Source organism: Strongylocentrotus purpuratus, unplaced genomic scaffold (assembly GCF_000002235.5).
Source record: "Strongylocentrotus purpuratus isolate Spur 01 unplaced genomic scaffold, Spur_5.0 spur5_scaffold_6, whole genome shotgun sequence".
NCBI lineage: Eukaryota > Metazoa > Echinodermata > Echinoidea > Camarodonta > Strongylocentrotidae > Strongylocentrotus > Strongylocentrotus purpuratus.
In genome coordinates this window covers 55,039,268-55,065,882 of record NW_022145612.1, presented here as the reverse complement: position 1 = coordinate 55,065,882, position 26,615 = coordinate 55,039,268, and the positions used below count along the sequence as shown (strand labels likewise).

The 26,615-nt window shown below is 36.6% G+C and overlaps 2 protein-coding genes across 3 annotated transcripts; one reads left to right on the top strand and one right to left on the bottom strand.

Annotated features, from left to right (window-relative positions):
• Positions 1–2,164: 2,164 nt before the first annotated feature.
• LOC578003 (serine/threonine-protein phosphatase 4 regulatory subunit 2-B) lies at positions 2,165–11,148 on the top strand. The gene is made up of 7 exons (XM_778196.5): positions 2,165–2,302; positions 2,393–2,474; positions 4,362–4,532; positions 5,624–5,717; positions 5,965–6,748; positions 8,661–8,960; positions 9,414–11,148. The coding sequence occupies exons 1-7, from the start codon at positions 2,248–2,250 to the stop codon at positions 9,719–9,721; spliced, it is 1,794 nt and encodes a 597-aa protein (XP_783289.1). The 5' UTR covers positions 2,165–2,247; the 3' UTR covers positions 9,722–11,148.
• A 3,248-nt stretch (positions 11,149–14,396) lies between these two features.
• On the bottom strand, positions 14,397–23,257 carry LOC753631 (galactoside 3(4)-L-fucosyltransferase). 2 transcript variants are annotated; one of them, XM_001182914.4, is made up of 2 exons: positions 23,116–23,257; positions 14,397–19,839 (listed from the first exon to the last, which is right to left on the bottom strand). In XM_001182914.4, the coding sequence occupies exon 2, from the start codon at positions 19,648–19,650 to the stop codon at positions 18,274–18,276; it is 1,377 nt and encodes a 458-aa protein (XP_001182914.3). In that variant the 5' UTR covers positions 19,651–19,839; positions 23,116–23,257; the 3' UTR covers positions 14,397–18,273. The 2 variants fall into 2 exon arrangements, with proteins under 2 accessions (XP_001182914.3, XP_030828130.1); XM_030972270.1 differs by having other exon boundaries at positions 23,121–23,257.
• Positions 23,258–26,615: the final 3,358 nt, after the last annotated feature.

Sequence of the window (26,615 nt, the reverse complement as noted above, 5' to 3'; positions counted from 1 at the left end):
TTTCACTGAGCTCTCTAGGTGTACAAGATTTTAAAATGTGAAGTGTATTGCACTTTATTTTAAAACCTCCTCGGTTTTGTTTGCGTCATGTCTGAACGAGCCTTAGGGAATTCAGGATGATGAATATGACATGAATTTATGATTTCTGTTTTCTTTAAATGTATTTTGTAATGTTTTGTAGAAAAAAAGTTTTCTTTCTGTTACAAGTTTTTACCATATTTGTAATTATATTTTCATGTATTATATTTTAACTCTTGTTTTTAGCAACAAAGCCTTGAAGAATAGATATTTATTTGCGTAGATTCTAAATGTTTGAATAGTTGAAGAATAAAGCACACTTTTGACATACAATTTTTTACTGGCTTGTCTATTAGTAATATTTTATCCTTGTCTGATACATGCAACTTGTAAAATGATGAAGTGTGAATCATATTGATCATTGAGAATGAGATGGAATACGGCCTCATTTAGGGAGATTTTCCTTTTCCCCAAAAGTATCATCTCCATTTTATCATTTTGTTGTAATGAAGAATATCATATCTCAGGGGTCACTATATTTGTATACCGGTAGCCATGTTTTTTTGTTGGGTTTTTTTAACCTCTAATTTTTGTTTTAAAGGGTGGGGGCCTCATGCAGCTATTGCCCCCCCCCCCCCAACAAAAATCTATAACTATGCGTGCTCATAGTAGACATTATATCCGACATAATTATGTATAAATGCCCGACAATACCGGGAATATGTTAACCAAATAAGTGGGGGTATAAAATCACAGTCTTGGGGGAGCTATTTATACAGCTAGGGGACAGCGCTTTGCTGCTCCCCCTGCTTCCCTGTTGTCTACCTGGTTTATATGATTCCATGATACAAATATAAGGATGGATTCAACTATTAATTAAAGTCCATGCTATAGAGGGTGGTTGAGGGCTTTGAAAACTTGACTGTACGTTAGCAATAGAGAATAGACGGAATTGATTGATTGATGGTGTTAGTTGATTCTGTATGAATATAGCCTTAATATAAATGCTGAGTATGCAGCATAGATGAAAAATGTGACCATCTTATTACAATCAAAGGCCTACATAATTATATGCGGTAAATAATTCTTATTACTTAACCCATTGAGTTGAATTGACTATAGATGTAATTGATGCAAGGAATGTCCCACCGGAGAAGCCTACAAGTTTTTTTTTTAAACCTGGCAAGCCGATGGGGAGACGTACGACTTTAATTTATTAAAATTAACTTAATAGTTCATAGTTCATTTTATTTCTTCTTTCACAAAAATGTGTACATAGGATTTCAAAAAAAGTAACAGGAACAGCAGATTATCAATAAAACAAACATAATTTGAAGTGCAATAGTAATATTCAACTTACAACTCTTGTTATAGCTAAAGAAATTCTATAAAAAGTTACTTATGTAAGATCATGTTCTGTATACATAAACGAAAGAGGAGACCTTATAGAAGCTGGGCTTGTTAGAGCAAGGTCCCCAAACAGAATATAATACCTGAATGCCTTAATTACTTTGAAATAAAAAATACATTTACAATTACACATGGGAAATATTTACAAAAGAGATATAATTGATGTATATATGAAAAGGAGAAAATGGGAAGATATATACAAAAGGATGTAGAGCGAAAGCGCAAAACAGAACGAAACAAGTTGATAAGGAAGAAAGTTATATGCAGGGGAAATGGTGATGGGGAAGAAATAGAAGAGAGAGAGAGAGCCGGAGAGAGAAAAGAAAAAAAAAGTAGAGCAAAATAGAAGAAAGCGAGTTTGCAAATATATGAAGAAATATTGGTAAGGTAAGCTAAGGGCCAGTCTGGAAAAGAGGGGGGGGGGGGGGGAGACAATGATGCAAGAAAAAAAAGTAATTACATAATTATATCATATGTGATGACATAGTTTTTACATTATACTTTCATCATAAAATACTAAATCAAGTCAATTAAATAAACGTATTTCCACACTTTATTGTATCATTTGTGACGAATACAATATTCCTATGTGTGATTTTTTTGTTCTGGCTCTTCAAAATATAACAGAAATATATAGATCCAAACTCTTTCCTGATAGAACACTGAAAAGTATGAACATAGATATGGTGCGATAATACCGTAATCATATCTTTCGCTGCTACTCTAAATTACGCGACTTTGACGTGCGGTGGACAAAATCAACGAGATCAGCGCTGTATTTGTTTTACGCAGGTAGATTCTGAATCGAAATCCGTGAAAATGGACGACACATCGAGAGATGCCGAACTTGAAAACTACCTAGACGCTTTGACCGGTAAGTTACGGTACTTGGACTATGCAACGGTGTATCTAACTTTTATTTGGTACAATATAAATATGGTTTAAATTCATTTTCTAATTTCAGATTTCGTGAAAAAGCCGTCGAAAAGTATACCGTCCGTGCTGGAACAGTTGATTCAAAGGATAGCCCGCCACGGTGAACCATTGTGAGTATGCTCGCCACACGTCATGGCGCTGCGCGCTTGGATACATCTTCATCTCAGCTGGGGCCGATCTGAGACAGAAAAAATGAAACCGATTATTGAATAGGTCTAGATCTATGTATGCTGCTAAAAACACAGACAGCCTTACATTGCATTGCAACCGCAGCTTTCAAAATTACAGTAATTCCACAGTTTCAGGCTTTTCAGGCCAGGCCAGGAAGGCCAGATTAGTCGAAATTTCCAGAACAAAAAGCTCACTAAAATTGTAAAAATAAAAAAGATACTAAAAGTGATCAAAAATACCTTTTTGATGCAGAATAAGTAGTCCAAGGTCAACTTAGAAGCTCATTTGGTCGAATTTTAGGTGTTTTTTTCAGGACAATTCAGTCCTTTTTCTAAACGTGTGCAAGTACGTACGGCGGCCGAGAAGTGGAGGTATCGTGATCTTGGCTGCTGTACTCCTGTAGTGCTGTAATCCGTATCGTATGTATGAAGGGGTGACCAAAGTTCGCGGACATTTTAAAACATATTACAAAATGTCATATTTGATCTATGATTTCTCATATTCTACACAAATTTATTTAGACATCTAGACTATTTCAATTATTACCTAATGGACGGCAAAGTTTTTTTTACTACAAATTTGTTCAAATAGAAAATTCATCGTCAAATGATGTCAGAGACAGAGATATCGCGATCTAAAAATTTGATGTCCGATCATGCATGCGCACTGCATAAAAAAAAAGTCATAAAAACAATGAGACCTAAGTTCACGCACTGGGGTTTACAGTTGATTTATCAAAAAAAGCGATCTATCAAAAATAAGGTAATAATTTATCATAATTTGCAAGACAAGATATCATACAATCAGTTGGTACCACTTTTTACTTCAATTTTGAGGAAATCTGCTCTCAAATTGAAGATTTTCAGACCCTTATCGGTGAGTTGATAATTTTTCGGAACGGACACAAAAGATTGCAAAATTTGCCGATCTTTTGTCAATATTTTCACAATTTCATACCCAATTCCAAAGAAAATTTCGATTCTGGGTAATTTTATGTTCCTCTTTGTCTTTCCATTGGTGATATCAGATTTTCGAAATCTTACTGATTTTTCGAGATGGCAAACTTAGGTCACGCGCGAACTTTGGTCTCACGTCCATACATGAACAGCAGCCGTACGTACACAAGGTTAGAAAAAAATTACATTGTCCTGAAAAAAAAAACACCTACAATTCGACCAAATGAGCTTCAATGTTTCCCTTGGTCCTTGGACAAGTTATTCTGCATCAAGAAGGTATTTTTTTATTCATTTTAATTTTTAGTCTAGATTTTGAGTCGGACTTCTGGAAGTTTTGATTAATCTGGGCAGAAATTGTAGATTTACAAAATTTACTCTTGATGTTAGACTTTTACATTAGCATTTATTTTGTTTGCTTGATTGCGCTATCATAAAACTAAAACGACCTAATTGTAACACTTAGACTATATTGTGAGTTGTGACAAGATAAAATCTTTTCTTACAACAGAAAAATCAAACTGAATTTGTCAGCTGTCGAGTTTACTTGACGGTAATTTTCCCTGGTTATTGTCTATTTAGTAAGATGGAGTTGTGTGTCCGGACGCTCAACAAAAATGAACCCTTCTCTTTTAACAAAACATGCCTGTCAAAATGTAATTATTTGTAGAGACGAGTCTAGGGAGATTTACCAATCATAGACTTAGAGCATTGCGCATGTCTCCTTCCGCATGTTTCACAGCACAGGTTCTTTTTTTTCGTACATGTAAATTAAACGAATAGAAAAGAGAAAAGGGGGAGATTTATGATGAGAATCATCATTCATTGATCAAAACCGGAATAGTTCACATGTATCCTCTATTATCTCTTTAGGTTTCCATGGTTCAAGTTGAAGCCATTGATTGTGATGAAGCTGGAGAATGTGATAGAGGAGTACATAGAGTATAATCCACATGAGGAGGTCCCTATACTACCCAACGTTGAGAATGTACGTTTTGACGACATGCGGGAGCGTCTTCTCAAGGCACTTGAGTCATTCAACAGGTAGGTCTCCGCATCCATTACTGGACATTGTAGATTTTTTTGCTGTGGATGAATGGTGAATGAATTCAAATTGCTGAAAAAATGCATCTGGGGAAAAAATCAGAAGAGGTGAAAAGATGATAATTCAGCCTTCTTTTGATGTGAAATTTCCAATATTTTTTAATGATGCTCGTTTGATTTTCCAGAGATGTATTTCTTTCTGATTTTTTTATTTAATAGAATAACTGCCAGTAAAGCTACGGTCACAAAGGTTTGTACGAATCTCTGTTTTTCCATTGTCTGAAAATCGTTCGTACAGCGTTCGTAGCGGTTCGTAATGGCATTTGTGACCGAGGCTTTACACGTTTGACTGGTTTTGTGACATACATTGAGCCCAACAATAATAATAATAAATTTATAATAATATAGAAATAGAATATTAAGGAGCGCTAAAAATGATAACTACCGTAGCACTTACAAATACAAATATAAGAAAAGAGGACAACAATTTACAGTCTCACTGGAAGTAGATCACATAGATCACTGGGGAAAAGGTAAGTTTTAAGGGTTCTATTGACGGTGGCAAGACAGGTAATTTCCCTTATGGAAAGGGGATGTTGTTCCAAGTCTTTGATGCGCCTAATGCCAAATTATATTCAGCTGCTGAGAGTCTAGATTTGGGAATGAATGATCAGTTTATATGTGTTGGTTATTGTGCGAAGATTACAAAATAGTGTATATATTTGGAGGATATTCAGGTGCCAAATGATTGAGTATTTTGAAAGCATACACACAAACTTTAAACAGAACACATTGGTATAGAGGTAACCAGTGAAGTTCCTTAAGTGCAACATGGTTTACATGAGAGGACAATGTGAACTTAGTATCAATGCATACACCAAGATCTGTAATTTTAGGGGAGAGAGGAATGAATTGACCATTTACATTAAGTCATTCATCTGATATGTGGGCCTTGCACAATTGCAAATTTTTCTATCACTAAAACATTCGTTCGAACCATGTATGAATGCAAGCATGACTAAGGTCATTCCCAACAGAGATAATTCTTAATCTATCTACATGTATATAATCAAAACCCTTTTCTTTTTCAGTGCACCATTCACAATACAGAGGCTGTGTGAACTGTTAACAGAACCTAAGAGATACTACAGACGGAGTGACAAGTTTATGCGTGGCATTGAAAAGGTGAGAAGATTTTTGGTTGCTCATTCAAAAAAAAAACAAGGGAATGAGAAAATTTGTTCATCATATTCGAAAAGACCATCTCACGATGACAAAGGACATACACCAAGGCAACAAGAAATGTGTTTTGGAAAATGATTCTTTAACATAACTGCTTCAGATACCCAAATTGATATATTCTACTATGTAGTCTCAGGTAGAATTTTTTTAGTTTAACATTATTTGTAAATTTCTCTATGCATTCATGTAGAACGTTCAAGTGGTGAGCACGATAACACCGTCAGGAAAGCGCATCACATCCCTGTTTGACCTGCAGAAAAGCCCACCAATGATGAATGGCATAGTGCCTGACCCTGAGGCTTCACCATCGAGCGACAACAATGGATTTGTGCGGCCAGACTCTGATGCATTCACAAGTAGCCCCAGTAGCAGTAGTCGGGTGGATGCCATGAATGGTGTCAGTCGTCCATACTACAATAGTGACACTATGGACGCACCTCTCCAGTTTGCGTACCCCCTAGGTCAAAGCATGACCTCACCTGCGACCTCTATGCCAAGTTCAGATTCAAGTGTGAGGACTGACCTCAATAGACTCAACGGTACGCACTCAAAACCCCATGAGGCCAAAGCCAAAGAGACCTCTGAAGCATTGCCTGGTGTCTCCTCACAAGACTCTGCGGAGTCTGATAACACCAGGTTATGTGAAGAAAGAACGTTAGGGGAGGATAATGTAGATAATGACACAGCCAGCGTTGTATCGTCGAGTGATGCAGAAAGCTTTGTGGGTGACAGTCACAGAGATGAGGTTGAAGATGAAATGGAGGTTGATGTCGCTTCGTCGGGTGATGCGGGGTCTCAGAGAGATAGAGAAATGGAAGAAGTTCCTGCTCCTCCTCAGTCTGAGCAAGGAAAGGATGGAAGCGGGGATGTTTCTACAAGCGAGTCTAGGCAGGCTTCAACGAGCGAGTCCAGGCAGGCTTCAGGAGAGTCGACCAGAGATGCAGAGGAAACTGGAAAAGCAGACAGCAGTGAAGGTAAAGCAACAGTTAGAAAACTTTCATAAACACTAGATTACATAATTTCTTAATTATAGATAATGAGAGAATTAGATGTCAAGTATCAAGTATCCAAAACAATCTAGTAAGTTTTGTTGTGATGGAAGCAAACACAAAACCTTACACACTCACTTTCAAAAGTTTTAGAATTGTGTTGATAATTGCCTTTTAAATATTAGTTTGCAATCATAGTATGTGTTTGAATTTTCTAAAACCTGTATTTGGTTCCCACCCTACCCCACTCCTCTTCTTTTTTCCCCTTAATAAATGAACACAAATAAACAACATCACTGCAGTTGATTTAGTGTGAAAATTGAATCCACTATAAATACATGCAAGTGAAGTGAACAATTCATTCACTTCACAAATTGGCATACGTGTATCGCAGTGTAAAGCTAGCCCTGTGTTTCAACTGGGAAACAGAGAAGTTACGACAGTGCTTTATCTGGTGCCTGTTCGATTTTAAAAATGTATTTAATATTGATGCAGAAATACACTTGTGTGTTGTGTTGATAAAATCTTGCATTTGGCATTCCAAAGAATAATTGTGAGGTAATGTCTCCTTATTCTGCTTTCCTGTTCTTGACTTTGAAGTTTGAACAAGACTTAAAGTGCAGCAGCATATTTGTAAGCTTTGTATATCTGCATCCCTGATGTCAATATAAAACTAATTGATACATCCTGATACATGTAAACTTCTCCACTAATTTATTGCCAATTTGAGGGCTATATTTTTATTTCATGTCATCGGACAAAGAAAGTAATAACGAATGTGGTTAATTCTCAATTCTTTATCAAAGAGATAGTAGAAGAGAAATGGGTGAATCTAAGATAAAAGTTGGTGCAACTTACAGGTCCTTCCAATCTCCCACAATAGCATATTCAGTGGGGGGGGGGGGGGGGGGGGGGGAGTAGTACTTGTATTTTTACCTGTTACAAACTGGCAAGTTTTTTTCTCATCAAATATATTGCCTGCATCCATTGCATGCTGGATAGTGGAATAATGCAAAGAATTTATAAACTGAAGGAAAAATTCCTAGGTGTTACCCGTGATCAGAATGCTTTTTTATATTTGATGTAAGTGACATGTATTTAAATTGTCCAAACAAATCTTAGTTATCAAATTTTAGTATGACAATTCCCTTCACCAAAAATGCATTTTCCCAGAATACCACCTTTAGCCCTATGTTTCATACAAATTCTATTTTATTTACATTAATCTCATTTTTTTTCTCAAGCCATGTTAATTTTCCCCCTTTATCATTAGCATTCCAGCCAGAGTTTTTAAAAATTAGGACTACTGGTAGTATTATGTAGCTGTGGCATCATAGTGTATGATGAGATATTCAATGAGATGAATTCTTTATTGATGACCTCAATCAAAACTTTCAGTATTTCATTATAATGCTCATGTAAATGTACACTTTCCTCAAAGTTACAATTGCCATAGTATACATGTACATGTACATGACCATACTTCCATGAGAAGAAAAACACACAGATAAATTCAGTGTTTTGAAAGCAAAATGGACTGTTAGAAACAGGAATTCTGAAATGAAAATCCCTAAATAAAGGAGAATGGAGAATAAATAAGATATGCGGCATGATATTTCACCAAGTATGAAAAAGGAGACATTTTAGTGCTCCGTATTTCTGACCTGCACAAGCCAAGTTTCGGGTACTTGAAAAGTCTATGCAAAATCTCTAGTGTTTTCCCACTCATAGACTTTGAATTGTTGGGTGAGGGGGGGGGGGGGGGGGGAATGAATCTGAAACTGAACTCTGTTCATCACTGTGTGGGTCTGGTTTATGAACTGAAACGACTCAAACGTAATTAGTACATGAAAGGTACATCCAGTTGATACTTATTTTGTGTCCTTCATATGACTAGCTACTTCAGCAAGCACACCAATGGAGTGCGGGGAAGAACTCTCCACCAACTCTGAGGCTGCATCGAGCGAAAAACAAGGCAGCGAGGAGTTGGAAGATGGGTCAGACCAAAGGGACACCAATGCTTCATCAGCAGCAGCCAGTCCAGAAGAGGGTCAACCTGAAGCAGACGTAGGTGCAGCAGGTGATGCAGGACCAGGGGATTCACTGCCTGGTGATGCAGGACCGGCAGACTCAAGCAATGATGCAAAGAGCACTCCTGTGGAAGCTGCAGAGGAGAATGCAGGAGGATCATCTGAAGGTAAGATTTGTTTTATGTAATCTTCATTCTATATAATGAATACTTCATTTATGTCTCTAATGTACTCATGCATCAAAAATTATATTCATCTGCATCTGGCTGTTAAACCTTTGATTTCTTGAAGAGAGCCAAGAACATTCACTAACTGGATTATTTCCTGACTTGACATCTTCTCTTTTTAATTAACTGTGCAATTTACATGTAATTCACGAAAAAACAACTGACAAGGGACCACTCGTTTGGTAATATCATAGCTTTTGAAAATATGTATGTAATCTGCTCAATTTACTCAACTAAACTCCTGATGCATATGCCTTCAAGCCTGCTTCTTTACAGTACACAAATTATTAATTTATTGTTCTCTAAATGCAAATAAAGATTCTTTTTATCAATCAAACAATAAACAACAACAAAATTGGGAACACTAATTGTTCTATTTTATTTGAAATTCAGCTGACTCCAAAGCCAGTTCTCCCGAAACTCCTGCTGCATCTTTAGAATCTTCACCAACCCTGGATCGGATGGCAGCAGTGGAATCCTCTGCAGACGCTGCCGCCATGACCCCATCAACTCAACCCTCAACAGACGGTGTGACCGACTCTACCCCTACAGACTCCACATCCTCATCAGACAATCAGAGTAGAGGATCACCTCCAGTTGCCACCGACGACGGTGATGCTGCTAGCAGTGGAGACATAGCCAATAGTGAAGTGTGTGATGAAGAATCCCAAAGTGCAGAAGGTGTGTCAACCCAAAGTTGATGAAATCACCTAATTTACCTTTATATTTTTCAGAAAACATGAACTCAAGTAGAATTCCTTTGACACAACCGAGACCAAGTTTTATGACAGTGTCGGGAGGGTCTTTTTCGTCTTAGATGACTCAGCAGCATAAAGGCCTTTACCAAAATAGAAATTCCATGCTGTTATAAAGATTAACATCTAATGCAATTCCTACAGGTGTTAAATACAAATTTGTGAATTTCAGATTGGAGTCATTATATATATATTATGTAAAGTGTTTTTTCTTGTCACATCCCAATTGTATTATTTCTTGATTTTTTTAATAATTTGTTTGTATATGTGTAAAATTTCATGTCATTGATGCAAATTTTAGGAATCCATAATTGTCCCTGTATCTTCAATCTGCCTGGCGACATGTAATGTTTTAATTCATTTGTGATTGTATTCATGAAACCAGTTCTTCATATTTTTCAGAGACTATTATGTCAGCTTATGAGACCTGTGTGACTTGTTATCAACCCATTGCCCCTGGAACATCCCATCCCATCCCCCCTCCCCTTCTCTAGGGAAAACCGTCCATTTCCAATTTGATATATTTATTCACATATTCTTTTTTGTTTGTTTGTTTGTTTTTCCGTTTTTATGTGAATTTTTAAAGTTTACTTTCTTATGAACAAGTTAATCTAAGACAGTGCAGAAATTGAAAAGTGAAGTGTTTGTAACATTCTCCCAATGCTGCAACAAAATGTGGGATGATTATCAGTCATGCATTTTATTTTTAGGTCATTTAAAGTACATACCTTTCCTAAGCAGTTTTCATTATAGAGAGATAGTTTGTACATACTTGACCCAGGTGATGATCCTTAACAAAACATTTAGCAAATATGAACGATAATAAATTTTGTTCTCTCAAAGGGATTATAAGATTTAAGATATGTGTAAGATTTCATAATAATCTCAGGTTTGGTGTTTAGATATGTTCAACTACATGTATATGTTGATTGATGTGGAGAGACCACTTTATGCCAATGAAACTTTAAAGCCATCCTTTCATCCACAAAGCATCATTAGATTTCTTATTTTCATCATCTATTATTTTGTTTAGTACATGTACATGTATGTCAGTTTTTGTTTTGTGTAGATTTGAATTTTATCATTCCCGTAGTCTTTATGTGCATGTATCCTTTCTCTTCATGTGTAGTGTTGTGTAGTGTTCATTCAGTTGTTCTTACCATAATAATTTGTTGTTTCTTTTTATCACAATAAAAATCGCTAGTTACAGAATAGGATTCAAAATTAGATATCAGAAATAGCTACTCGCAGAAGTGCCATGTTCAAGGAAGACAGTTGATGAGATGATGATTTGTTTTTTTGTCTATTCTACCAGTATACAAGAATTATAGATAAAAACTTATTAATGTATATACTATGAACGAAAATAGACATCTATGTTTTATAAAAAGAGATGCCAAATACCCAGTAGACATTTATTTTGAATTGATAGTTTTTCTAATCAATATAAACACTTGTTTTCATGTTCCTCACTAGACAATCCCTGAGACCGATGATGTAGAGTAATAGAGCAACCTAACATAACTTTCATGGAACATAGGAGGTTGAGGGGGTGTGGTGGTATCTTGTGGGTGGGCATTGTAGTAGGAAAGCTAGATCTCTCACATTTGTATTCTTAACTGCGTCAAGTCCAAGGCAGTTTAATAAACAAACTATTTTTAAGTCTTTGCTTTCTATGTGACCTAGAATTTGTTTTCGTCAAATTCACAGAAGTAAAATTTCTTACAAGAAGGTTGAACTTTGACTTTATGCAGGGAGGTATTGTGGTATTATCAAGTAATTCAGGGCCTAAAAGTGTTCATGCAGTTGTACATGCCTGTCAGTGAAATCTGTTAACATACTGCATAGTTAACCACTTAAACAAACCACTGCAGCAAAATAAAAACCATTTACCATTCAAATAATGACAAGGGGGTTGAATGACCAGTATGCATGATATGCAGAATGATTGAAAGCAATCGAAAAGTGTCAATGAATAGTTATCTGAACTACATTGAATTTGTGATTCATCTTAGAATTAATAGTTTTGATCTAATTATAGTTAAAGCTACCCATTCTCTATGTGGCTTGTACCACCCTCTTATGACCCCCCCCCCCCCCCCCAAGGAAATGACAGGAATCTATGCAAGTCATGGCATTCTCAAACTTGTTAACTTTAATGCAATACCTATAACAAATATTTGTTGTGTTGTGAATTTTTTTTTTTAATTTGAAAACAGGTCGGTTGGCAGAACAGTCTACTTTTAAGACATATTTTGATACCTTGTGAATTTTTTTTCCCTGTATATATTTGTAACTTTGGTTCTTTTGTGATGAACTGGTATGAAATAATTCCTTGGATTAAGCATTTAATTTTCAGTGCTTTATTGAAAGGAATGGATAAATATGTAGTATTGTACTATTGTTTCCATTCATATCTGTGGACACCCTTCCTTGTATATGATTGTGTATAATATATTGAATGGCCATGAATGACTCTTGCTAGAGTAGCAGAGATTTTTAGAAACTGGAACTTGTTCATATTAAACAGAGACTTGGAAAACAATTGTACATATCTGAAATGAATTTTGTGTGCTTGTGTTATACAAGTGTACATGATGAGTCTCTAATTGATACAAACACACATAGTATTAGTTGTGAAGGATGTCTTTATTTTACTTGTAGTCAAATGATTATGATAAACGAACTGGGAATAAATCCAAGAACAATAAAGAAATATTCACTAACTAAAACATGTTTCCGTGAATTTTCACTGTAATGGTAAAGATGTTTGAGAGCAGGCAAGTACTTTGAGGTTCACTCAAATTTCTTTCTTTCTCTTTTAAATCCTCCATCTGTCTGTCTCTTTCCTGTTCCCCTCTTACTCCTTCTCTTTTTCTCTTTCGCAAGTTTATCTCCCCCTCCCTCTCCCCCTCTTTCTCTCTCTCGCTATTGTTTTCTCCATTCATCTCTCCTCTCACTTTTACACTTTCATGTGCTAAAATGTAATCTTATACTCTACTGTAATGTTATGCTGTACTGTAATGTTTTAGAGGGAAGATGGCGCTAGACCACACTAAGATACTGGCCTCGACTGGCTTCAATTTTATTCTCTCCAATATATTTGACAATTACAGCTCAATTATGTAAATGGATTTCTCATCCCTAAAAGAGCACACTGTATATAAGCTGGCCCTGACATTAGTGGTACGCGTTCGCGCACAAATCTTTAATATGTTTACTTCATGCATAACACATTACAGTAGTTTGAAAAGCGGTATTATTTTACTTTCCATTTTCCAGGATTAAATGTTTACTTCTCTAAAAATGACAATACAGCCCAAGCCTCTTTATTTTTCCTGTAAGGATATTGAAAGGGCTCGTCCTCCCACAGACAAGGAGAAAGAGTCTCTACTGTGCAAAGGAATAACACATCAAAGAAATTATACCTATTGTTGCTATGTCACGATTGCTCTTTTAACCGTCCTTCACAGTAACAAAAATATTGTTATATTTCCTTGTTTGCTTGTAAGTATTTTTTGCATGTGCTTTATATCTTTATTAATTAATTGACGTTATATGCATATTTGAATAACACAGGTAGCGGACAGGTAGCAACCTCAGACTTAAAAATTCACGTCTTCATTGACATAAATATGACCCGTTTACTAATGCATTTCAATGTACCGGTATGTGTTTATTCCTCTCCTGAACCCCTGGTTACCAACTACATATTTAATTCACTTACTATGCAAAATTGATCGGATTACTTTGCATGCATTATTTGTTGCTATGTCAGACAAACCTCCAGAACACTTAGGAGTTTTCAAGAGAAACTATTGTATAGGAAGTATCTCTCTCCAGCTTCCTCTCTTTCTCTGCCATTCTCTAGGTTTTTCTCATTCCTCAGCCCTCCTCCCCCTACTTTCTCTGTCTGTCTCTCTCTCTTGTGTTCATGATGCTATGTCCTCTAGTGTAATATTTCAGATGAAAGATAGACTTCAAATATATTTTCCTACTTCAATGACAATATAGCTCAAAAGATACTTAGACCTGGGGGTGTTTCACAAAGATCCCAAGTCAAACTTAACTCTAAGTCGGACTTAAATATTATAGAGAGCCATTTGTAGCCTTAAGATTAAATATATATAAAAGCAAAATTCAAGTATTTCAGACTTTTTAAAAATTTCACATCAAGAACATGTAATCTCCTTGATAATAAAAAATATGAATGATTCAAATCAACATTCTATGCCTTTAAAATAACTTTTACAAAAAAAAATTCAAAGATGCTAACGGCTTTCCATAATTGTTAAGTCCAACTTAGAGATAAGTTCAACTTAGGATCTTTGTGAAACACCCCCCAGATATCATACTTTGGAGACGACTGATGTTTATAGATTGTCAGACATAGCAAGCAAGCAACAATGAACACAAAGTGTATGGAATTGTGAGTACTGAAATTCAATAGCTTTATGCAGGTGAATGCAATCCTATTTAGAAAGGACTTATAGTTATAAACTATCTTCCATTCCCTTTTCCCTTCACTCCCTCTCAAGGTCTTTCTCATGGATCTCCCATTCCTCAGATATCACATACGACAATCATCTACTGTGTATGGAGACAATGCTGAAAACACATCCATATTAAATAAGGTTTTTAATACATTTTTATTTTGTTAGCAACTCCATCTTAACCTCACAATGATTTTTATTTTAGTACAAAAATATTCAGACATTTCAGCAAGACAAATTAAACATTGACGTACTATACTATAAGATGCATTATGCTATATTGGCAAATGGAAGTACTGCATATTTCAAAACCGGTAAAAATTCTGGATTTTTCATTAAAAGATTAAAGTTTTTTTAAATTTTTTTATTCAACAAGTATAACAGTATTTTAATTACTGATGGGGCTACCCTGTTGAAATAAAACGAAATAAATAAACAAATAAATAAAACAGACAAAATCTGAAAATGTGTGCTTCAGTTTTCCTGATGAATGATCTTAAAACAAAATCTCTTTAACGAAATAAAGCCTGAAGCAAATGTCACCAGAGCAAATGTCAGATTGCCATTTTGACAGACATCTCCAACCATTAGTGTACAATCCGTATGAGAATTTGTGCCTCTTGACCATGCCTATCAAAATGTACCAGGTAGTAGGGTACCGCGTTTTATTTTACCAATACCGGTAACCATATTCAGGACTGGATTCTTTCAAAATGACAGAAAACAGGGTAATTTCAAGCAATAATGAAATCAGTTCTGTTCTAACAAAAATTAGCAACTTGGGTTTGCCGCCGTCTATTTCATTTATCAATTGAGGATATTGTAGAAATATAAAAATTGGCTTTTAAACATAAGATGGTTTGTTTGGATAGGGATAGATAACAATGATTTGAAACAATTAAAATGAGGGCAATAATCGTAGTAATCACTTGAATCCATAAATAATTTGAATACCGTACACAATAACTACACAATCTTGATGGCAAGTGTGTATTTTTTTATCCAGATTGGAAGAAAAAGAAGACTATTTTAACTGTTGAACAAGTTAGTTTCTGTCAAGCTATTTTTTTGTCTGCGAGTTGGCTTGCAAGAAGACAATAGCAGTGAACACAATGATAATTACAGTCAAACTGCTTTGAGCAAAAACAACAAAATTAGCACACATACATTTTCTTTTTGAGCTGACATAAAATAACTGACAATTTGAATGTTTCATATGACTGACATTTTCATTTAGTAAAATAGCTTCATGAAATGCACCAAAACATTACAAAATGCAATGTTGACTTAAAAATAAATATTACAAAAGTGTTAAATACTCCAAGATGGTAGTGGTGTCCCTCAACCCTTGTCTGCCATGTCAAGTCAAAATACTTCAAGTATTTTAATGATTGGTGTAATAAAAGGTAATTACATGGTAATTATCTTGATCAATAGCAACATTTTCATAACAAAAATTGAGATAACTTTTATTTCCCATATTTCCTCATCCTAATTTATTTTGATTTTTCTTCTCTGATATACTATGCAACTGACACAGTACTGAAACTGAGGTACATGTATTTCTTTACTACATCATAACACAGCGGAAGTATTTGGGAAATTAAACATTTAACATTAATAATACTGTTAGTTTGAGCTGAATAAATAAATGCTTAAAATGATACATAAACATGTTGTTTAAAATATTTCTGCGATACTTATTTTTACTTGACCAATGTAGCATATAATTCAGTCTCCATTCACCATTTATATCAATAATGTGTTAGTGTCCAATTTATTTGTACAGAATTAAGAAACTATCAACTAGGAGAGAAATTGGGGCAGGGGAAGAGGGGGGGGGGGGGGGGTATGGACAAACATACAGTAGCATATTGAAAGAAACAGTAGTGACATGGGTTACGTGAGCGCGGCCATAGGTTAAATCATGGAACTCATAATACATGTAGTTCGCTGAGCTCCAACAACTCTGCCTTTACAAGATTTCATCTCTTTGGACTATAGAACTTTTTTTTACTCATGTGAATTTGACGTTCCATAAATCATATATATTATTCTCAAAAGGAGGACTTATTTCAGGCTCCATGATACTGACCAATGAGCAACAACTTCCGCTGGTGTAACTATCTCTCAAGTCTACAGGTACATGTACACTAAAGTTAGCTATGGTTTTGAAGAAAGTTCAAATATTACAATGTACTTTGACAGCACTAGGACAAACACCAAGTCAAACATGTCTGAAAAATTCATATACATTTATGTACGTTTCATGTTTGCTGACGCATTTGCAACACTACTGTACATGGACATGTCAAAAACCTGAAGAATAATTATTTATTATGAACAACGATAATATTTATTTAAAAAAAAAAAAAATCCCCTTTTTTTTCTCCTAATGTGCCCCAGGATACATGCACATTAATACACAAGTCCACCATAAAAAAAAGTTGCCTTTACAGGTTCTATGTGTTAGATTTATCTGATGCCAACTGCCCCTTCTCTTAATATATACAATGTAAGCCTGTCATTGCGGCTTAATTATCACATTCTCTTTAGTTAAATGAACTTGGGCTAACAAATATGTTGTAGATGAGTATTAAGTCACCAGACTGCAGATCACAAGGTACGGGTTCAAGTCCCGCCGCAGCACTCGTGCCCTTTGGCAAGACGTTAATCTACATTTTCCACTCCCCACCCAGGTGTTAAATTGGTACCCGTTAGGACTGATGCGAAAGTTAATATGATTAAATGAGCAAGTGTGCGCTTGTAAAAAGTGACGCCTGGCTGGAATGCTCCCCAGGGAGTGGAGAATGTGCATACATGTACATTGTGTGCGAGCAAGCCTGAATCCGATGAACTGTGTAATAATATATCTGTTAAGCACTAAGAGACATCGTCGATGTATTTAAGCGCTATATAAAAGCTGAATATTATTATTACTATTAAAACATTTACTGCGTTTACGAGTACCTGGCTTGCAGTGATTGAATCTGAATGTTGAGAAGCAGAAAGTGTATGTAGTTCCGATGTTAAACACATTCTTTGCAAAAGACATGTAAAGGAAGTACATGTACAATGTATCTCAATGTTACATAGCATAGCATAGCATAGCATAGATCAACAATAAGACATCTTGACAAATAACGAAATACATCAACAAAATTTACATATAGCCATAGAATTTAGGTTTGTCTTTATAGTGATTAAACTAGGTACATGTACAAGTACACAAAGTAAATGTAAGTTTAGCATTATATTGCATCTAATATTTCAGCTTTCTTCAGAACAGATATGAAAACAAAATAATTTTTTGACAACTTCCAAAGCCTCCAAATACTGAATTTAAACCCCCAATTTTAATTTCCTTGCATACAATTTTTAGGAGAACAACAATGCAGCACTAATAAATCAAAAGACACAACCGTTTGTTTCAAAACAAATAATCCTGCAAAATAAGATAAACAGTACACTTTTTGTTTGTTTGCTGCTAAATAAATGATACTGCAGACTATGGCAGCATCTTATGAAACTGTAATACGAGTAAGACTTGGCCAACATCTCAGTCACACTAATAAATATGATATACACGTGCAATGTGTTGTGATAGGAAGTCCACAAACTTTTCAAATGAAACTGCATTGTCTTATAATTTCATATTATTCTCCTCAAGAGGTGAGAATGGTTTCCTTCTCAAAATATATCAATATTGATCTACTTTTTAATCATTTGCCAATTTGACACCATTTATTAGTTGAAGCATACAATCTGTTCTTTTTGGCTTTTACCATAATTAAATAGAGTTCTTTCATTATATTCTACTCTCGGTGATCTTTCATTTCATGAAACAAACCAACACATGACTGTTTGAAAATGGTTTCTATGAATGGTGCCTTGGGCAGGATACCTGTTTCGTCTTCACTTCCTTGCTTTAGTTTTGCTTGACCTCTTTCTGAATAAAACTTTCTACACATGTACATGTACATTGTACAGTACCTTCATCTCAATCTATATATTTACACCTAATAATTCTGTCTGGTGCTCACATGTAGGATTCCACCATTTTCCAAAATCAGGGGTCCTCCCTCTCCAAGAATTCTCTGGGTACAATGTAATCTCCACCAGCTTTTTGGTCAAGTTACAGAGATTTTGAGAATTCAATGCAGTTCTGAACCCTGTACCCATGTAAGTCCTTCCGAACTTTTTCCACTCAAAATATTTATTATACAGAGTCTCATTCCGATCCAATAAATTAATGTATTCCACAAATTCTTCCATTGTGCTGAAGTCGTTGAGATGAATAAAGGAATGTGGTGGTGCTGTCCTTACGTAATCTTCTTTCCTTGCCCCAAAGACAATGGGAACCATGCCTGTGGCGAATGCATTGCTCCAGAACTTTTCAGTGATGTACTCAGAGCATTCACTGTTCTCGAGTGATAGATAGAACTTGTATTTCTGCATCTCTATCAGGCAGTTGTCCCAATCGTGCTTTGGACACTCAAATGTTCCACACTTTCCATAAATGTGCACATCCAGATGCTCCTGCAAATTATGGACAAACTTGGTTCTCTCCCATCCTAATGGTTCGCATCGTGATGCCATCCACATCATCAGCCGTGACTTTGTTCCTCCTTTCACGTTGCTAGGACTATCTCGCACAAAATGCCCATAGGACAAGTCGACATCTGACCCTGACCGGTACGTCATGCTGAGGTTGTAAGGGTTACCTTTGAACAAAGAAGACGGTGGAGTGAACTGTGGCTCATGCACAGGACTCTCTCTGGAGTACAGTGCCCACAGTTGTCCTGGGGGCCTAGACCTAAGGAGATACTTCCACTCAAAATTCCCCTCATTCCCTGGCATTATAACAACGACATCTGAATCCCAGAAATCCTTCATGTTCAGACTGTATCTCGTTTCTACACTGCATGGCATACCTTCACATTTAGACCTCATCCATTCATCATTATTCAAGTAAACTTCTTCAGCCTTTGGTCTGCGGTACTTGAGGATTCTAATCACGCAATCGTACGAAGGGTCCTGCGTTGCTTTATAAAATTTATAAAGCACTCGATTTTCATTATAAGTTACCCCATTGATAGCAGTGTTCATATCCTGTGAAGAATACTTGGCAGTGTCTGTAATCTCTTCCTTGGCTAGGAGTCTCTTTACATGGGCAACAGGTTTATCATTACCTCCATACACAGAATTGGATTGTGCTGCAGAGCTACGGCGAGGGTGATAGTACAAATAGATATTTCTCCCTGCCCTTCTGAATTCATCTGCATTGAATACCACCACGCTCATCAGTGCTAGAGGAATGAGTACAGACAGGAACCCAGTCTGATATTTTCGCCCCATCTTGGGAATGAATTTTCCTGTCATGCTCTACCTGGTAATGTTACAGATGATGCCTGTATGAGACGCGGAAGTGTTTGGTAGCAGTGGCATTGAATTAACAGTTTGTCCTTGAAGCTAGGAGTAGGTTAGGTGTAAGAGGGTCAAGAGTCTCTTCCAGCTCATGATATGAATTCACATGTTTATTAATGAGCCAATCAAGATCCGAATCCAATCCTACAGAGAGATGTAAGAAATAAATTGGAGAGAAAAATGAAGAAAAAAAGTTTGCATTAAGAACTCAACAAGAAGAACATGTAAAAAAAGGTGTTATACTGTATCTCTTGAGAGTCACTTATTCTTCTTTGCCATTCTAATATATCATCATTATTGTGAATCAGAAATTTGGAATTTAAGCAAAGCCATTCACCTGCCCAACCATGTGGTATACCAGAGATGTGATCCAAGAGTCTATAACATATGATTCAATTTCATTATATCACTCCAACATAATGGCAATATCAATTAGATTTCATCCCATTTCAATAGTGTACACAACTGCAATTGAATTTGAAATATACAAAATGATCTTGGGTAGGCATAAACTTTGTATAGGGCCAGATGGGCTCTCGAGGCAATGCACTCAACCAGAAACCTTAATGATTTTTTCAGCTGGCCTTTCATTAACCCCTGTATATTACTTTAGGAGTGACTAGAAAGTCTTCAGCATCAGGCTTTATGAACAAAGTGGGTATTCAAAGAGAAGATTCATTTCTGGTAAAGATGAGAAATAATTTGTGAATTTTCCAATCTTATTATGTATGTAAATGAATGTGCAGTCTCATATACCCATATCTTTCAGCTTTATTGAGTCAACTTCTCGTCATTTTGATGATTCAGAGTTTTTCAGATATCTAAAATTAGTTCACATGCACATTTGTTCCCCCGACACAATCATCCTTTTCCAATTGCTTTTAGACATTCTCTTTTTTAGTGTAATCTTACGAGTCATGACCGAAGCTCAATTTTGTCTTTAGAGGTATTAGCACAGTGTTGGTGAAAATGTGTTTATAACTTTATAGTAATACTGGTAGGTCAAAGACAAAATTTACAATATTTAAAAATAATCTTTTAATGCCATATAGGACACTGTTGGTAGGAGTTATCGCTCTGGCAAAACATGTCTTCAACTGTTTTAATAATTATACATGTATATACAGTAGTGCTCTCCTGCAGAAATGCACATTTCCCCCTATATTTAGGACCACAAATACTGTAAGACCATATTGTAAACATGGAAAGTAGACCTATTTGCTTGGTCACAAAGAAGACACAATTTCTACTTATTTCCTTGAAATGGAGATGGGACTCGAATAACCTGATACAGCCCCCTGTTCTTTTACAAGGCCTTTTCATACCAGCAGAGTTGATTCTAACTTGGCTATCTTATTCTGGTCAAAGCCCAACTTGCTTGATTGATCCGACTGTCTTAAGACAGAATTGTGTGTGCCACCTTAAAGGGATTGGAAATCACTGTACATTGTAGGTCTCTAGGTTTTGCAAATATTTGAGCCTACTTTCACCGATTGGGCCAACCGTATTCAGCTATTTTCCCGCCATTTTCTAATAATAATTTCATGAAATTTTTTCAAAATGAAGGGAGACTTCAATGCCCATTACATCTCATTTGTTTATTGTTGCGATCGGTTGTTAACCTGAACAGTGACACAGGTCAGCAGCAGGCTATTTGCGCATGCGAGATAGACAGCCACCCGTCGGATATTGCGCAATTGCTTTAAATGACGTCACTGGTAGAGAGATTTTATCGATATCTGGAGGAGGGAACTAAGCAGTCGTCTCTCGAGAAGGAAGGGGGAAAGGGGCTTTAAAAGTAAATTTACGAAAGTTCTTTCCATTTTAGTATTAAAATCATGTACCAAAATGGTATATGATTATTAAACCTAATGATTTGATAGTATTTTACCATTGTAAAAGTTAAAACAATTGATTGTTTGATTCACACATGTAGACTATGCAACGCTAGAGGTCAATACGCATTAGCATTGACTACCATGTTTTGCTGGAGTGATGTCTCAGACCCGCCCGCAACCCACCATCGGTATGTACTTGTATTAGTGCTGTAACATCACGGATATCTCCAATTCCGTTTAACCGCCTGTCAAAACGGACGGTTTTCGGTTAAACGATTTATTAAAAAAATAAAAATAAAAATAAAACAAATAAAATTAAAACATTTTTTAAAAAAAATTATTATAAAAAAAAAAAAAAAAAAAAAAAAAAAAAAAAAAAAAAAAAAAAAAAAAAAAAAAAAAAAATCGTTTTTTTTTTTTTTTTTTTTGGCCGTGTGAAAAAGCAGGAAGGTGATTTAACTGAAGGCGCCGATTTGTGCTTGTGAACTAGTCACAAATAATAGTAACAATGTCGTTTACACGTCGTTTGCGCCATCTACACGTTCGTAATGGCGTTATCACAGTTTTTCCTTCATAATCATTTTGCCTTCGGCGTAGACTAGAAGGGATGAGATTGACGGCAGCGAGAGTTTAACACGGCTTGCAAGATTTTCAACATGGATGTCGATTTTGACCCATAATTTCCTTAAAAGGGACCATTAAACGGATTATTTCAATCAAGTTAGTAAGTGGAACCGATGTATTATAGCCTAGGCCTAATTTAAAATTGGATATGGACGAGGTATAATGACATTTTGGGGGATTTTGGGGGCATAACAATACGGCCGTGGCCAGTTTGTCATGTTTGTGGGAGGGGCCTAGCGGCTAAAATCTAGCCGTGATATCTTCAACACACGATGGTATAGGCGATCGTTCAGTCTCTATAACCGGAGGTCTAGTGGAGCCAGACGTAGTCTCAGTGGAACAACCGACGATTATAGAGACTGAAGCTTTCGGTCTAGAATGGACTAGATTCTATGCTTTTAATCGCAAGACTTTTCGCGTGTAGAGTAGGACGTCACTCGCTGTTGAGGTTGGTGTTGAGCCATCGATAACGTGCACATGTGATCGGTATCGTCCTTCTAAACTGACCGTCGGCGTTGGAGCTCGGTTCAGCAGCCTTTCCGCGCTCTCAACACCAACAACAACACCGAACACCGTACTTGAAATCACTCAATGAATATTTACTTCATCTAGACCTAGATCTATGTTTAAATTAGTTTTAGTAGGGTAGACTATCTCCACGCCTGAGCTGAGTTCGGGTCAAATTTTGGATAGGTTTCTGAACATATTTCCCACGGTCAATCCCAACACTAGCCTGATTTCAAGTTCGGTGTTGTGGCTGGTGCACTTGGTGGTAGTGTTCTCACAACACCAACACCATGCTCCAGCTTTCAACACAGAACTTGAAATCACTCAACGATGTTGTGGAGATGTGATGCGAGGAATGGTGAATCACAGACATAGATCTATGTAAACTTTCGCATTCGGACGATCGGTGAATTATAATTATTGATCCAGAAAATTTATCGGCATACATTACCTCACTTTTTTCAGTCGCGAAATCCGAAATCAGGTCCAAGATCGTTCTCCTCCTCGAAATTGAAGCTTGAGCTGAGCCGATTGATCTGATCTGAGTCAAGATGATCCGATATGACATTAGCGCGCGCCCATTGCACGTACGTTTTGGTCTACAATGTATGAGTCCAGTGCAGTGGTACGGATCCAGTGGTACGTACGTACGTACGGTACGTACGAACGTACACCATGATGTAAATTTTATCTCTCCTTGTAGAATTTTAGACTAAGAAAGAAAGAAGATAAAAACAGGAAAGAAAGAAAGGAAGGAAGAGAGAAAGAAAGAAGGGATTTAAGGAAGGAAAGAAAAAAGAAAAAAAAAAAAGGAATGAAAGAAAGAAAGAGGAGGCGCGATGGCCATATTTGCATGAAAACATTGAATATTGCGCTTATATTAGTCTAGTTACCCTATGTCATAACAAGCTGAAATACAATCCCAAACAGTTCCATACTAGAAATCCGCTAGCCAGCTTAACTATACTTTAAATAAGCAGAAGATTGCTACTTTGCATGATTATAGCTGCTAAATAAATGTCAATATTTGTTTTCTTTAATTATAAGAATATGCACTTTGAAAGATGTATGAGAAGAGAGAGAGATAAATACTTATAGAGTATATAAGAGAGATGAGAGTATCATCTATATAGTCGATGTGCTAGAGCAAAGCTCAATATATACGTACACGCTTTTAACCCCCCCAAAATGGGGAAAAGGTGCAAGCCTGTATTTCGTTTTTTACGGGTTACAGTTTCGGCATTATTAGATTATAAAATAATATAAACTAGAAGGTACACAGCGGGATAGAAATGGTGGGAAACGAGAGAGAGAGAGAGAGAGAGAGAGAGAGAGAGAGAGAGAGAGAAGCTCTTACACATTTAGGAAGCATGAAGAAAAAAAGAATGAAGAAAATGAATGGAAGACAGAAAGGAATGAAGGAAGAAAGAAACAGGGAGAAGGAAAGAAACAGGGAGAAAGAAAGAAAAGGGGAAATTAAAACTGAGAACTGTGCAAATTAAAGGGACTCAGGCATTTTGTGGAAATCATATCGGTAGACCAATGACGATTTTCTGTTAGGTCTATAGTACATTTTTGTTATAAGGCTATAACAAAGTTAACTAACCATAGTTGTATCGATTAACTATCATAATTATGATTTAATCTCGTTAAAAAGAATCTTTAATTTCCCTTCTTTCTTTTTTTTGGAAGTAGTAACAGATTTTTGTTTGGCTTTCATCTTCTTCTTAGCTGTAAAATGGTATACATGTAGGCCAAAATGTTATTATTTAAGAAATACATTTTTTGATGAAAGGCAAACTGTTTACAGAAGCAAGGAATGTGGTCATGGTAAATTTTTGATTTTTTTTTCTTTCTCTTCCTCCCTTTTTAGCTATCTCTCAAATCTTTTTCAGAAATTCCTCCGCTACTGATAGGTCTTATATTCAACAATTATTGAAGAAAGAAAACACTTTCAGTGAACTCTTTGCCTGCAACTTACTATAACACTATCGCAACTATTACAAAAATTTAAATATGCAATTTCAATACCCTAGTGTGTATCCAATAGAAATCATGTTCGGATTACATAATTGTTATGTTCGCACATTGCATTGGGTCAGCTGTACATCTTTCAAAGTGGGCGTTTACCCTAAAAAAAAGGGCACTTTTTGGAGAGAAAAAAAAGGGGGGGGGCAGGCGCGGATCCAGGATTTTCCAATAGGGGGGGCCGGAAATTTGAAAATTGCGCAGACCGTTTTTCAACTCAACATACCAAAACTGACAATGTCATATTAGAAGCACCATATGTAATTTTTTTGACATTTTCATCGGGGGGGGGGGGGGGGCTGAAGCCTCTCGCCCGAAAAGTAATTTTCTAGTTTCACAATTTGGCTAGTGAGCGAAGCGAGCGAGCAAAAATTTGAGGATAATATGTATTTTGTGAAAGTGTTATTTATTAGCAAAATATACGAGAAAAGATATAACAAATTCATATTCGGGCAGCTCGCTGTTCCCCTCCCCCTCCCCCCCCCCCCCCCATTACGCGCGAAGCGCGGAAGTTTTGACCTTTCATTAATTGATATAAATTATTAGAGAAAGAAGACGATTTGTTGTACCATTCTCGACTCCTATTCCTTTTGTCTGAATTCAGTTTTCCCCCTCCCGCGCGAAGCATTGACCTTTCATAGTTTAATGAAATTATTAGAGAAAGAAGATAATTCGTTGTTCCATTCTCGACCCTCAATCTTTCTCTGAATTCAGATTCCCCCCTCCAGCGCAAAGCGCAGAAGCTTAACGTTTCATTAAATTATTAGAGAAAGAAGACGGATTCGTTGTACCGTTCTCGATTCTTAATCATTGTCTGAATTCAGTTTCCATACCCCCCCCCCCCCCCGCGCGAAGCGCGGAAGCTTTGACGTTTCATTAAATCATTAGAGAAGAGTACCGTTCTCGACTCTTAATCCTTGTCTGAATTGAGTTTCCCCCCCCCCCCTCCAGCGCGAAGCGCGGAAGCTTTGACGTTTCATTAAATTATTAGAGAAAGAAGACTATTCATTGTACCGTTCTCGATTCTTAATCATTGTCTGAATTCGGTTTCCATACCCCCTCCCGCGCGAAGCGCGGAAGCTTTAACGTTTCATTAAATCATTAGAGAAAGAGTACCGTTCTCGACTCTTAATCCTTGTCTGAATTGAGCTCCCCCCCCCCCCTCTCCCGCGCGAAGCGCGGAAGCTTTTACATTTAATTAAATTATTAGAGAAAGAAGACGATTCGTTGTACCGTTCTCGGTTGTTAATCATTGTCTGAATTCAGTTTTCCCCCTTCCGCGCTTCGAAGCTTTGACGTTTCATTGAATTATTAGCAGCGCTCAAAATGCACGGGGGCGATGGGCGATTCGCCCCCGTGAGCTCCATAATCGCCCCCGTCAGGTTGCCCACGGGGGCGATTGCAAAATAAAAAATCGCCCCCGTGGAATTATAAAAAAAAGATTATCTTTTCTTATATAACTTTTACACAATATTGAGTATCAATTTTCAAACCTTAAACCAATGAAATGGAACTTAGATGGCGCTTTCTCTCCCATCTCTATGAGTATTACCGATACAAACAACGGAAGCTCGCAGTGCACAGCTAATGCGGCCGTCATACTGCGCCGGTAGTACGTACCGGTGTGCACGCTGACGCCCAATATCTGCTGGAGCTGGAGACGATCGCGCAAGACTGAAACATGGAGAAGTTTTTCGTCGTGAAAAGTGTGAATCCTCTGAAATCTGGTTGTTCTAAAAGACCAGCAAATAATGTAACTCGACCAATAAATCAATATTGAGAAGAAGATCAGCATAGATGTTGCAGGGGTGGATCTATGCGGTTTAGGGGGTTTAATCCCCCGATCCCCCTTGGGCTGCCAAGTGAAAATGTGATGTGCATAGAAAAATGCTCTCATGTGTCCAGACCTACACAGTAGTAGTA